The sequence below is a fragment of the Pimephales promelas genome, chromosome 19 (assembly GCF_988280905.1).
Source record: "Pimephales promelas chromosome 19, fPimPro1.hap1.1, whole genome shotgun sequence".
NCBI classification, from domain to species: domain Eukaryota; kingdom Metazoa; phylum Chordata; class Actinopteri; order Cypriniformes; family Leuciscidae; genus Pimephales; species Pimephales promelas.
Genome location: NC_142787.1, coordinates 16,262,316 through 16,276,659, shown reverse-complemented (window position 1 = coordinate 16,276,659; position 14,344 = coordinate 16,262,316). Strand labels below are relative to the sequence as shown.

General features: G+C 36.1%; 1 protein-coding gene across 10 annotated transcripts in view; it reads right to left on the bottom strand.

The window, feature by feature from the left end:
- Positions 1 to 14,344, bottom strand: part of mapk10 (mitogen-activated protein kinase 10) — a 65,346-nt gene that overhangs the window by 22,088 nt on the left and 28,914 nt on the right. For 8 of the 10 annotated variants that reach the window (XM_039672654.2, XM_039672664.2, XM_039672681.2 and 5 more), the window contains exons 4-9: positions 13,796 to 13,965; positions 4,771 to 4,900; positions 3,832 to 3,890; positions 2,177 to 2,315; positions 1,879 to 2,044; positions 648 to 719 (exon numbers count right to left, since the gene is read on the bottom strand). In XM_039672654.2, coding sequence (XP_039528588.1) covers positions 648 to 719; positions 1,879 to 2,044; positions 2,177 to 2,315; positions 3,832 to 3,890; positions 4,771 to 4,900; positions 13,796 to 13,917 — 688 coding nt within the window. In that variant the 5' untranslated portion in view covers positions 13,918 to 13,965. The remainder of the gene's footprint in view (positions 1 to 647; positions 720 to 1,878; positions 2,045 to 2,176; positions 2,316 to 3,831; positions 3,891 to 4,770; positions 4,901 to 13,795; positions 13,966 to 14,344) is intronic. The other 2 variants (XM_039672625.2, XM_039672645.2) reach the window with 1 other exon arrangement.

Genomic DNA, 14,344 nt, shown 5'->3' with positions numbered 1-14,344 from the left:
AGCTGAGCTTGGTCTATGGGATCGATACCTTAATTGCAGTTTGGAGAGCAGAGAACAAGCACTGTTCTCCTGCAACTCAACTATAACTACAATTTAACTCTCCAGGATTCATAGCAGCAGAAAGAGAAATCTCTAAATAAATGAATAGTTCACCCTAATGAGTGACTGAAGAGGAAGACTGTATCATTATTTGACTAGTCTCTCTAATCGCCAATTAAGCAAGAATCTCTGTCCATTAAGGGACCAATAACTACTGCAGAGAGGAGAGATGCCAGGCCTCCACATCCAACAATGATCCCACAACACCCTAATGAACAAAATCTTCAATATGCATCCAGGATTTAAGGGACTGGGAGGTACAAGTGTCACAAAGTGAGAAAAAAGAGATTTAAACAGCATTTTGGATATTTAAGCTGCACCTAAAGTAAGAAAACCTGCAGGTTAGGAGAGCTACAGCCTTAGTCGATTAGTTATGCCTGAACAGATGAACACTGGCCCAGTCAGGTCGAGTCTCATGTGGACCACAAAATGTTTGTTATATTAAGATCAATACAGAAATATCGTGCTTGATAAAACTGATGTTTTCACCAATAATTCCTTATTGGCTAGTCAAATCAAGCTAGTTTGGACCTATTCATGAAGGATACAATCCCTGCCGGGGAATAGGATTTTGTGGCGCACCATTTCTCCCATGATGCAACCAACTGACCAAATATCCACTGCAGGCACATACAGAAGCAGGAAAGAGAGCAAAGGAAAGAAAAAGAGAGGTTGGCGTTAGCAAAAACAGTCATCAGTGATGGAAAGAGAAAGACCTACGTGAGCTGGATCACTCTCGCTAATTATTTCTGCCACACATGTAATTAGACAAACGATTATTCAACAACTGCTCAGATCAAAGTTGGAGCTGGGGACAGACCTGAGGGAGGACCATTTGTGGCAGGAAATCCATAGCCTGACCTCTCTCTCTTTTTTTTCTCTCAGACTCGAAATATACACACTAATATTTGAGTATTTAGTGTATTAATGAGTTTTCAAGCAGTGTGGAATCTGTTAGTATTTCAGTAAATTAACAGAAGGTTAGCAAGGAATCTAAGTAACTGAACTAAATTAACTTTCCCAATCTCAAACTTAAAAATCTACAGTAACATTTATTTTTGTTATTAACTGTGCTGCTCGTTTTAACACATACTTTGCAGTGTCAACAAGACATAAATATTGTCATTGAACACAAACTCTTTCTTTGCTGTGTTCCTTTATTTCTAAACAGAAAGTCTACCTGGGAAGTTCGGAGTTTGGAGGTCATAATTACGACGTCATGTGTGTTTAAGTTACTTTAGTTGGAGCAAGATGGCGATGTACCTCCTCTACAAACATTCAGCAAGATTTCTAAACTCAACAGTACTTCTACAAAATGTTAAAGAATGTTCATCGCTTTATTTTTGCTTCATGTTTTTATTAAATTTATTAAGGTGCTATGAATTGAATCATTAAAAATTCGATCATAATTAATCTTGTTTTGCGCATACAACTTAGTTTTATTGTAAACACAAATTTTCATCTATGTAAACAAATTTACCGTCAATGCAGATGTTGCGTCCAATATATTTTCTCACGAACGTTCTCAGATTGGAAACTCTGTGTGTACGACTTTGTAGTGACGTTAATGTTCGGTCATTCAAATGGAAACAAGCATATTTACTTTGAAAATCTTAAATACGCATTGTAGATACTTCCGTTTGCATAAAACATTGCTCACACACTTACTAAAATACTAAAATGCTTTGCAGACATGGACTAAAAGACACACTCCAATCCTACAAAAGCTTTTTAATTCTAGTTTTATTAGAAAGTGTTGCAGGCCTGTGATGGGTTTACCGTTCTCCTTGTAGCCCATGCCCAGGATGACCTCCGGGGCCCTGTAGTACCGTGTCACCACGTAGGGCGTCATCATAAAGCTAGTGCCGGCGGTTCTCGCCAACCCAAAGTCCAAGATCTTCAGCGTACAGTCGGATTTCACCACAATATTGCTAGGTTTCAGATCCTTAAAGAGGAATACGTGTCATGGTGAGCTGATGACAAGATTTTTTGCTAGGTGTTTAGATTTGATTGGTTATTTAAATGGTTCCTTCCAACCAGATAATTCCTAATTTATCACTCTTGCAGTATCTCTCACCCTGTGAATGATGCCGGCTGAGTGCAGGTGTTTGATTCCACACAACATCTGGTACAGCAGGTAGGACATCCTCTCGTGGTCCAGTTCCATCTGAATCACCTGGCAAAGGTTTGCGTCCATCAGCTCCATGACCAGGTAACTGGAGAAGCCAGAAAAAGTCAGGGAGAAAATGTGAATTTCACAGGCCGGACACCAGTAACAGTGACTGCCGCATTGATTCGGTCTTGTTTCATTGGCATGGCTTCATTCATGCATTCTTAAATGTACAAAAGAGACTTTTGTGGATCGATGCGGATCTTTATGACTTCTTATGCAGAGAAAATACTTGTCGGTTGATGACAGTCAGCAAGTCGTTGAATGAATAAACCAACAGTCAACTGTATTCTGCTGAGTGCTCAAAAGCCATGGCTGCACATTTATGGATTAAACATCACATTTGTAATTCATTTAGTTCCAAAACAGAGAGTTGACCTTCAATTAATCATGCAAAGGTGCACAAAATATTTATATTCTATATAATTGTTATTATTTATTTATATTTTATTTGTATATCATTTTTATGACTTATATTTTTACAGATATGTATAACTGTTATTATGTTTTATTATATTATTATTATTTTAAATATAATTATTCTATTCTATAAAATTATTACATTTAAAAACTCACTATTTTACAGTAGTGTGGTACATTTGTGTGTGTGTGTGTGTACTGTATGTATATGTGTGTGTGTATATATACTGTATATATATGCATACATACACAATGTAAATACTGTAACTTTTTTTATTTATTTATTTTTTTTTGCTGGCCACAATCTAAGCTAATCATCTGAATCGAGTTTGTTGATTTATAATGTTTTAGTCATGCCCCATCCATCCTAACACTCAAATCATCCGGCTTTGACGTTTCATACTCAACATATTGATCCTTCTCTAGATTAGTCCACACAGCGTGTAGAATAAATGAAGGCAAGGGTGCCACTGGACTGACTCAAGCATCGGGACCAACCAGAGCGAGAGTATGAGCGACTGTAGGTGATAGATCACCCTCACTCTGCTACATCACAGCAGTTATACTGGGACCCTGCATGAGCTCCAACACCCCGGGCCATGCTGTAACTCATCTGAAATATCATAAATCACTGTACTTGTACTGACTGTACTTGGTTTTTCAGCAAATGTTTACACAAGTATTGCATATTATGCATGAAAAACATCTTAATTATTAATAATGTTTATTCAAATACAAACACTTTACCAATAAATGTTCCCTTCCCTTTCTGATTATATATTTCTTTTCAAAGGAAAAGCAGTTTAGTTTTTAAAAAATTTTTAAAAAATCCAGTCAGATTCTAGAGCCAGAACTATTAGTTTCAGAATTGTTGTTCACTAGCTGCAAATGGTTTATATCCAGACTTTGAATGAACTAATTTAATAATTCATGATATTTACAGTGGAACTGAATCAACACTGAACTAACCTCAGCTGAACAATTACACCTTTTTTTTTTTCTTTTAGAGCCGCTGTACAGCCGAAATGACCTGTTTGCTTCATTAAATCATAACCCTGTTATCGCTGTAAAGCTGCTTTAAAACTATTTTGTATAAAGAGCTATATAAATAAAAGTGGGAAAAATCCCCAAACATTACTTACACATCTTGGAATTCCTCCAAAGACTTCTGTGGTGTGAATACATTTAATAAGCTGATTATCTGGAGGAGAAAAGAAGAGAATTGATTGATTGATATAAGTTTATTGAATAGGATAAACCCCTTGAGATGGTTCAACAAATATGAAAATGTTCTTTTAACAAGTCTTCTCAAGTCCTAATTGTATGACAATTTCAAAAATATATATAAATCAATATCAAAAAATATTATATATATATATATATATATATATATATATATATATATTTTTTTTTTTTTAGATTTATATATATTTAATGTTATTTATTTATGTTCCATGGGATAAAGATTTTAAAATAGATAAAAAAAAATTTTTTTTTCATTTGTTCCACAGGCTAATAACAGCATCGAAGGTTTCGAAGGATACAAAGGTGAGTAAATAATAATTTCTCTGTGAACTATTGCCCAGTTATTTTTCTTGAATAAGAGGCCGAGAGATTCATAAAAGGGCTGCTCAACAGGCAATAAAAGCTGAGGATGATAGAAAAAGCACATTTGTATTTCTGTCACGTCCCAGCTGTCCTTTATAAAAAACGAGTCTCAGAAAGAGAGGACAGGAGATCTGGCAGCAGCACTGTGAAGTGAACTCTTTAGTTGCCAAAAAAGTGTTTCATCTATCTCTTAACACTATCATTCCCTTTCTCTTTAACTTATTAATCATCCAATGCCATCAATCTCCACCAAGCTCTCTCTCTCTCTATCTCGACCTGAGGTTCGTGTGCTGTACGTGTGTTATATACAGGAATATTAAATATAACGGCCAGTTGGCACAATATTCCTGCCTTCCAGTTTAACAAACAAATCATCTTTTTAATTTCTCTAGAACATGCATGCACATTAACTAGGCCTGAACAAATGGGTCCGTCCAATGGGACAATGGGTGATATTGAGCTCTGGCACTCACATTTTTGTGATTGACACATTTCATAAGCACCAGCTCCCTGTATGCTCGCTTGGCGTGAGTCTGGTTCTGAAAGGGTCTGCTGAGTTTCTTAATGGCCACATTTCTGTCCAGGACGGCGTCATATCCAGCACTGCCAGAGAAAGAGAGAGAGAAACCAATATTAACGTATGGAACACAATAGGTGCGTCCCAAGTTGCAGACTTCTGCACTATTCTAAGTTGTGTAGTATAATAGTGAGTAGTGTGAAAATTCGAAATAAAAAAATACACTTTATCTACCCAGATTATGCACTTAATTAACCACAAAAACCAAATTGTGAATAAAAAATTGAACTAATGAGTTATTGAAAAGAACGGAATTCATTTAAATGTTTAAAAGATTCCGAATGGAATTCAACACAATTCCCCATCTAACCATTGGCCTAAAAGCAATTTTAAAGATGCAAAGTGCTTTTTTAATTTGCAGCTAATTTCAATTCTAAAATTATGAACAGTATAAAATGCAACTAGATTTGTATTTTCACAAAGAAATAACATGTTATGTAATGTTAGGTGTTAAGTTTTGGTTCTGTGTAAATGAAATGGTCAGCACACGTCTTGTTTTCAGTTTAGTTAGATGTAATGGCAATAACAATTCAGTATGCAAATAAACGCATGATTAAAGACCAATCACAAATCAGTCAGCAAATATTACAATGACATAGTCAGTGTCTGTTACATTTTAAATGTATAGCACACTGAACATTTAATTTATGTGAGTTAACCCTTACATGTATGAATGTTTCGCCAATCATTATTACATATCCGGGTCTTTAGTGACCTGGATCTACATCTACAGAGACAGCTCTCTAAATGCAGCAATAGTATTGAACTCTATAAAAAAATAACTCAAGTGTGGCTTCAAGTCCAAAGCACTGCAGAAAACCAGGTGGCCAATGGCTCATTGTAAAATAACACATTAGTGTTATTTAATAAGTGAAGGCTGATATTAATTGTATTTAAGAAGTTAAATCTAAAATAAAATGAACTGAGTCCCAATTCAATTTCCTGAACGAAACAGTATCTTCATTTAACAAGTATACCTGGAGGGCAAATGGAGCCACTAAATTATATAATAAATTAGCAACAAAAACAGCATTAATAAAACAGTGCGTGCTCATCTCAGTTGTTTCCTGTCTTTCACTATGATAATATTTATATTGGTCAAAAATTGCATCAAAACTGTCATGTCAAAAACTGGCATGATGAAATTGAGGTCCGAAACCTTATATATTTATACTGTATATGTTTAATGCAGCAGGAGAGCTGTTGTTAAAAAACACTATAATATTTATGACTACACCAGGTAGAAGGAGTGCTAGCAGAAGCCATCATGTTCTGAAAGCTACTGAGGTTTATGACTTAATGCTTCATCCCACAAGGCTGCACTGAGAAAAGCTGCTCTTTAACCATGTTGACATGTGCTGCTTAAGCTTAAAACACCATTGACATTGAACAGGACCAGGAAATGCAGCAGTGATTGAAAAATGATTTCCTCCTGTGGCCACAGACAAGTTGAAAGTATGCCATGTGGTCAAAACTGACTTTCACTCTTTTATTGCCAATGAAACCAATTAAAAAGCCTTGTGGGTGAATAAAATGTGTGATGTGGACTTGCTCAATGCACTCTTTTTCTGCTTTCGATGCAACCTTTTTTAATCCTCCACTATAACACAATAGTCAAAACTACATGTTTGATAATGCCTGTCTGCATCTGAATAATAGTGTGAATTGGAGAACGCCCATAAGGATCTTTGATTCACCTATGGATTATTTGAGTGAAAAGTCAGAGCTGTGGGGTTTGTAATACAGCAGATGGTCAAAGCAGAAGGGGGTGAGGTACATCGAAACAGGAGAAATCCTACAGTACATACATATACACATCAGGATTATAGTTGCAAAAACTAAAACCATTTTAAAAAAAAATCATTACTTGAAATTAAATAAAAATCAAAATTGAAAGAAAATTACGTTACAATATTCACTTATTCAAGGGCAAAAAAAAATTGAAAATAACTTGAATATACAGCCATAATAAAAATATATTTTAAATATTAATAAATAGTATACAATAATATCTCAATGATGCTAAAATAACACTGATACACACAGTAAAAGAAAATCTTCAGAATGAGCTAAATCAAAGAAAAATCACAAAAGGAATTGATGTAAATATTGAAACAATGTTTAGAAAACAAAACCGTATGAATTTAGGAGGCAAGATATTCTCTGAGCAACAGCAGGAAAGTTTCTAGAGCATTTTTTTTTTGGAACCGAGGACTGATGTGTCCATGGTAACGGCAGTTTCAGAGATAATTATTATTTTTTTTTGGCTAATGGCACCCATAGATACCCATTTGTGTCAAAGATGATGTCATGGCTGTCTCTCTAGGTGGTAAATGCATTGCAGTTTTGCTCTTCGAGGGCCCTGCCTACAGGCAGCTGTCACAAACCAGACACCATTTTAATTACTTTAACACCACATTTGATTCTACGGCATAAAAAACAGTTCACACAAATAGAAAGACCTGACATATAACCACTACATCATATTACACTAGTAAAATCTAAAGGAATGGTATTCTGTCATAATTTACTCACATTCACATTCAGCCCATTCTCACCCCCAAGGCGTCACTTAACTGACGCCTTGGGAAGCATTTGGACATGCTTCAATATCTGACGCTTTAGGCGCCCTTTAGCGTCAGTTAGATGACGCCCTAGGATCGCGTGTACCCTACCCCCACCCCACACCTAAACCTAACCGCGTCCTCTAACTGACGCTTTCCTTTAGCGTCAGTTAGATGACGCCGTAGGATCGCGAATATTGAAGCATGGTCAAAGGTGACGCCTTGGGGTGAGAATGCGTTGTCACATTATATTCTTTCTTCTAAGCAATAAAAAAAATATATATTTTGTAAAAAACTGAGTGTCAAAACTAGCCTGGGAAAACCCAGACAACTTCCAGCAAATTTAGATTTGCTCTGAAAGGTAGTCTGGCAAAGAGCTCATTCAAGCCCATTTCCAATCCGTCGAAATCGAGGCACCAATCAGAAACGTTGGGGCGGGCTTTACACGATGACGACAGCGCTGGGATTTTGAAGCAGATTTTGTAGCCTACATTACAAAAATGGATGCCGCCGTCGAACATTACTTGTTCGAATCAACTATTGGGTCTGTTTTAAGCGATTTGAACATTTCCTTTTTGTTAAAAACCGAGCAAAGAACAACACTCAGAGATGTTTCTCCACCGCTCTTCATCCGTCATCTCCTTCATCACTCTGGGGTGCGTTTCCCGTGCAACGACGTAGCTCACTGCTTCACTACCATAGTACGATACATCGTTGGAGAAATAAACTAGCTAGTGACGACTGTTTCCCGAAACCCATTGTCGCAAAGTATCGTTCAACCACGTTGGTTTCGCACGTGGAGTATAATAACTACTTTTAATGAAACTGTTTGAGATCCAATTAATGCTAGATTTGTTTTATATAAATTACAGACATGTTTGAGGACTATTTCAAATTGTTCTCAGTTATTTTGCTTTATTATCAGACTCAATATTTGGCTCGTTCTCTCACAGTAGAGCACGTTCGCACATGCACACTCTTCAAACACGTTACTTTAAATCTTTTGACAAACTAAAAGGCGTAAATTACATTTGTATGTATTCTAAATAAAAGACACCGGTTGTACTGAATGTCAGCTTGCTTATTTTGCTCAAGATAAGGATTTATTACCTCCAAATGTCATGCAATATAGAAACGATGCCTCTAACCACAGGTCGAGAGCTGTCGTTCAAACCACACAACTTTGCGATGCTGTTTGCGAATGTTCGTTGGAACAATTGTTTCAGGAAACACCGACTTGTTGAACTATGCTGATAACGACGGAACTGGCGACCATAGTTGGCTAACGATGCTTTCGGGAAACGCACCCCTGATTGGTTTTAGGTCTATCCAATATTTCATATTGATACAACTCAATTCAATATGACTTGTAATTCTATATTCGATTGAAATATAAATAATTTGCTGAGGATGAGTAAATGATGACAGAATTTTATTCCTCTATAAAAGTCCCTCTGCAGTCAACAATTGTATCCCTTAAAACTCATCTTTGATAATCAAAAAGACATATATTTACTGTTTTTTCATAGTGAAAATAATTTCTTCATGCCTTTTGATATAGCTTGAATGTAACTCTACGTCCTTGCTTCATTTAGTATACACAGAACAACCCATGAATATGCAAATTGGCCCCACCTCCACTCACTCACACCAGCTCAGACTTCCTGATCCACTCGCTCGTCGTAAATGCAACACAATGACAAGTAGAAAATTTAATAAGATTCAAATATTAAAAAATTCAAATATTTTTGAAGCAGAAACTGATTAAGAAGAAGAAGAGTGAATAATACAGGCTTGACTACAAGTCGATGTATCACAATGGTTTAAGTTTTAAGTATCTCTCTTTACAATGTCAGACACAAAACGGTAATTTATTTGATTAGCCTGTAATAGAGTGTTGCTAATGTTACAAAAACCACATTCCCATCCTCATCAGAGTCAGACGCTTTGAACATCACAGCATGTAGAGAAACACATGTACAGTAGTTCCATCACCATAAGCCCCGCCCTAAACATTGACGGGATTGGTTATGTTTGTGACGGCAGCTGTTTCATCCTGTGTTTTTGAGACTGTCTTTGGAACACTGCAGTTTTAAGGATAAAATACTCTGCAATTGTGTTGACTGATGAATCTTTAGGGGTCTTTAGAACTTTCCAGCATTTTTAAAACACAGAGAATCATCTTTTCTTAATTAAATACATTAAAGACCATATGAAGAGTTCAGATGCAAAAGCCTCTAAATGCCATTTGAAATTTTCTTCTAAAATGACCATTTTTGTCAAGCTTGTATATTTAAGTTCAGTAATTTCACTTAAATGACAATTAATAGGTAATCTTCATTGCCATTTAAGTGAAATTACTGAACTTAAATTTACAAGCTTGATAAAAATGATCATTTTAGAAGAAAATTTCAAATGGCACTTATAGGCTTTTGCATCTTAACTCTTCATATATAATCACTATAATCGAAGCACAACACATCTCATGCCCCCAAACCAACACTGAATACCTCTGTGTGGAGAAGAAGTAGAAAAGAGGACTAAGTTACTGAGCCCTCCTAAAGTGACTAAGTCACTGACAGCCACAGTGGAGTTTCGTGACAGCCTGGTGAAATTAAACAGCCTAAAGTAATTAACTTGACACCAAGTTCATCACACTGTTCAGCCCCTTTATAGCTCCTCAAGACTTCAGCTCAGAACTGTCCTAGCAACTTGTTTGTGCTCTCATTATTTTTCTTTCATAAATGACAGTGTTTGTGCCTGAGATTAATCTTGTCATATATGCAAGACATGTAAATAATGGCATCTTTAATATGAGAGGGTGTATAATAATCAGAAATGAGTACTACAGTAGTGCTTATTGCATACTACGATTAATTATAGATTGTAAAAAAGTATGGACGTATTGTTCGTGACGTCACCCGCAGGTTTTTGAAGAACATTTTTGAAACTCAGAGTGGGCGGAGCCGGCCGTAGCCATCATGGCACGTATTCCCGGATAATCGAAAATAAGTAAAGAGGCGGGATTAGCTATGTTGACGTGATGGCTAACAGACAGTTAACAAACAGCTAGTAGTGACAGCAGAGTAATCCACCTGTCACTCAAGTGGCCATGCCCTTAATTATGCAGAACTTTAAGGCTTAATACAATTTAAACGGATGAGTTATAAAAACATTCACCCCCCTCACAGTTGTCATGAAGGGCAAAATCAGCTATTTAGACCAAAACCACTTTTTTTGTACCAGTAAACTGATTTTTTTTCTGCGATTTGTTTGATAAAAAATTACAGTGTAAAATTGTAAACATTTTCATAATTTAAAATTACAGTTTTTATTTTAATATTTTTAAGTTTTTAATTAAAATATTAATAAGTTTTTCCTGTGATGGCAAGGCTGAATTTTCAGTGTCTTCAGTGTCACATGATCCTTCAAAAATAATTCTAATATGCTGATTTGCATCTCAAAGAAACATTATGATTAGTGTCAATGTTGAAAACAGTTGTGCTGCTTAATATTTGCTGCTTTTGTGCTGCTTAATAGTTTTGTAAAAAAAAAATATATATATATATATATATATATATATATATATATATACATTATAAATGTCTTACTAGAGCCAGACCGATATATCGCCAGACCGATATTATCGGCCGATATTAGGCATTTTCCAAACTATCGGTATCGGCAGTTATAATGGCCGATAAATTAATATTTCAAAAATAAAATAAAAACGGACGAAACACGCTTGAACCATGTCATGAGTGTTGGAGTTGTATAGTTTGTCCACCAGAGGGCACTCTACACCTCTAGAGTGAGTTCCTGTTGGCAACACTCGTTGAGTTGGTCACGATACATACATTGCTTGAATAACAATTAAAAGAACATCCCCATCAGTTCTCTTAACTCAAATAAGCATGACAAAATCCGTGACTATCATGTCCAGTTTCAAATAAATAAATAAAATATCGGCCGATATATCGGAATATCGGATTTTAAAACCCAAAAATAGTTGTATCGGTATCGGCCTTCAAAATCCTTCGGTCGGTCGGGCTCTATGTCTTACTGACCCCAGACTTTTGGCTAGTACATGCATAAAAGAATAGTATGCAATATGCAACAATATAGTAATTGTTTGAAAATGGTGGTATGCTCTCTAATGCCAATATCCTAGCGGCTCTGTAACAGATTACATATACAATAGCGAGGAAAAGCTTCCAGCGAAACACAAAAATGTGGGAATAACATATTTCTTTCTTCCAATATTTGGGCCCAAAAGTCCCCATAGAGTCTGACTGCATCTTTTTGATTCTTGAGAAATTGCCTTTGTTTTGCATAATGGATTATATAATTCAAAACTGAGTGTGATATGCTGCATTCTCTTAATAATGTTGTGGAGAATGCTTTTTGTTTTTCTAAATGCATGTACATTTACTTTCTTGGCACACACATTTTTACCCAAAATGCAATATTGGAGAGAGTCCTGCCAGGCATAGAATCTCATTTTCTGTTGGCGTAAACAGTCAGAAAATTGGTGTGTGTGTGATATGATAAATTATTAGCGACCAAACCTTTAGCAGCAGCAGCAGCACGATGCCAGATGCTCATAGCTCTGTTACTCTGAGGAAAGCAGCACTGCGCCATCTAAATATTCAGCATGTACTGTAGCTTTCCAACATGGACTGTGAATGATTTGATGGATTCGTTTAATAAACTCACAAACCCAGCTAGCTAAACTATGCCTTGAAAACGTTGTAACCTAATCAACATACTTAATATTCTGATAAATGTTTGGTTTGTTTACAGTAAAGAAAAACATATTATATACTGTGAAATATTGTTACAATTTACAACTGTTTTCTATTTTTATACATTTTCTGATGTAATTTATTCCTGTTGTGAATTTTCAGCATCATTGCTCAGGTCTTCAGTGTCACTTTCAGAAATCATTCTAATATGCGGATTTGCTGCTCAGTTATTGTGAATCATTGATAATAAGCACCATATTAAAATAAAAAATCCAGCCTTTTCATCATATGAATACTGTAAATTACATTTTGAAATATATCAAAAATAGAAACAGTTATTTCAAATAGTAATAATACTTTGAACAAATAAATTAAGCCTTGGTGAACAGAAGAGACTTTCTAAGGCATGAAAAAAATCCTAATTATTCCAAACTTTCGAAATTTTGAAAACGCCATCAGAACCTGGTCCTACATTTGTCAATAATAGAAAAGTAATTATATTCAAATTGTCACACACACACACACACAAAAAAATCAAGCTGGAAATACAGCAAAGACTGGGCTATTGGAGTACGGTTTACAAGAAAATTATATTTGTCTTTATATTTCAAAATGTCATGTTTGATTCAATGTGCCGATTCTTTGTAATCATTTGACGAAATTTACCAGCAATTTCTAAGCGAAAGATCTTGCACTAACAATTAAAATGATATGAATCATCCCACTATACTTACAGTTATTATATGTAAACTGCTGACGTGGTAAATTGCCCGATTTTTGCGCAGATTTGCAATTCAAACTGAAACTTAGTTTGTACAGTAAGTAAAAACAAAATGGCAAACTAACTTCTAAGCGTTTAACATTTTGAAAACATTGTACAGCAATCTAACATAACCACAACCACATGTGACTTTGCACAATCCTTTTAAACTGTCCTTCTATTGCCCCTCTCTCTCTCTCTCTCTCTCTCTCTCTCTCTCTCTCTCTCTCTCTGGAGAATGATGTGGCGTTTGTTAGGCTAATGCCGCTGCCATGCTACATCGTGTGACTGCTGCTGAGGAGAGGAAGTTAAATTAGATCAGGGTTGTCCATCCAGCAGGCACGATTATTGCAGCCAGCAAACCAGCCAGAACACATCAACAATGCCATTAACAGTCCAGTCCTGCCTCTCTGCCTTCTCCACAACAAATGCACCGCTGCCACTGAAACTCAGATCCAAGGAAAGAGGAATGGGGGAGGGGAAAAGCCAACGTCATCGAGATTAGTCCCACAGTCCACACATTAGCCACGACTCAAAAATCAAAAGGTTTGGGATTTTGGGAAGCGCAATATGTTCTTTTCTGAAACTCGGATTTAAATTAGCCGATGTCTACTGGGAAAGTCTCGGTTTCGTATGTAACCCTCGGTCCCTGAAAGAGGGAACAGAGACGTCACGTCGCAACGTGACCGAATGAAATGGAAACTGCAATTCATCACATACCGCAGGGAAAACCCCCCAAATATCGCTCTTAAAATTCAAAGCCTCAAGATGTTTGAGAATCATTATGACATCCATATTTCAAGGACATATTTTCCTGGTAAAAACACGAAGAGATGCACCATGAGTACTCACCACACAATTCCCTGAGCCCCAGAACCAATGGGCTTTAGATTTTGGTACCGTTTGAGAACCGTGAAGGTGGAATCTCCTACTTCCACGCTGTAGAACTGGTTGTCCACTTTGCTTTTGCTCATGTTGTAATGCTGGGCAATGTAAGAAACATCAACTTGTTTGCCAAACCCCTGCGTGGAGGAAAAAAGTGGATGTATGAGCAGAGAACATCATATCTAATATGTTTAGACTGTTGATAAGCAGCTTCAAAGCACTTGTAGACTATTATTAGTCATAAAAACCTGTGCAAATGATTCTATGATTCACCTCAATAGTGATATAAAGAGGTATGGATAAAACTGTTTGTATTCTCGTCATCAGCACAGGATATGAAAGCTCATTTAAATGCTTTTGCTTAAATGATTTGCAGACAAATACATAATTGTGTAATTGTGTAGACCTTGATATTTAGGTCAAACCACCACCACACACAATAATCAACTACAAAGTAAATTAAAACGATTAAATGAAATGAGGTGTCACAAATGAGTGAAGAAAAATATTACAACA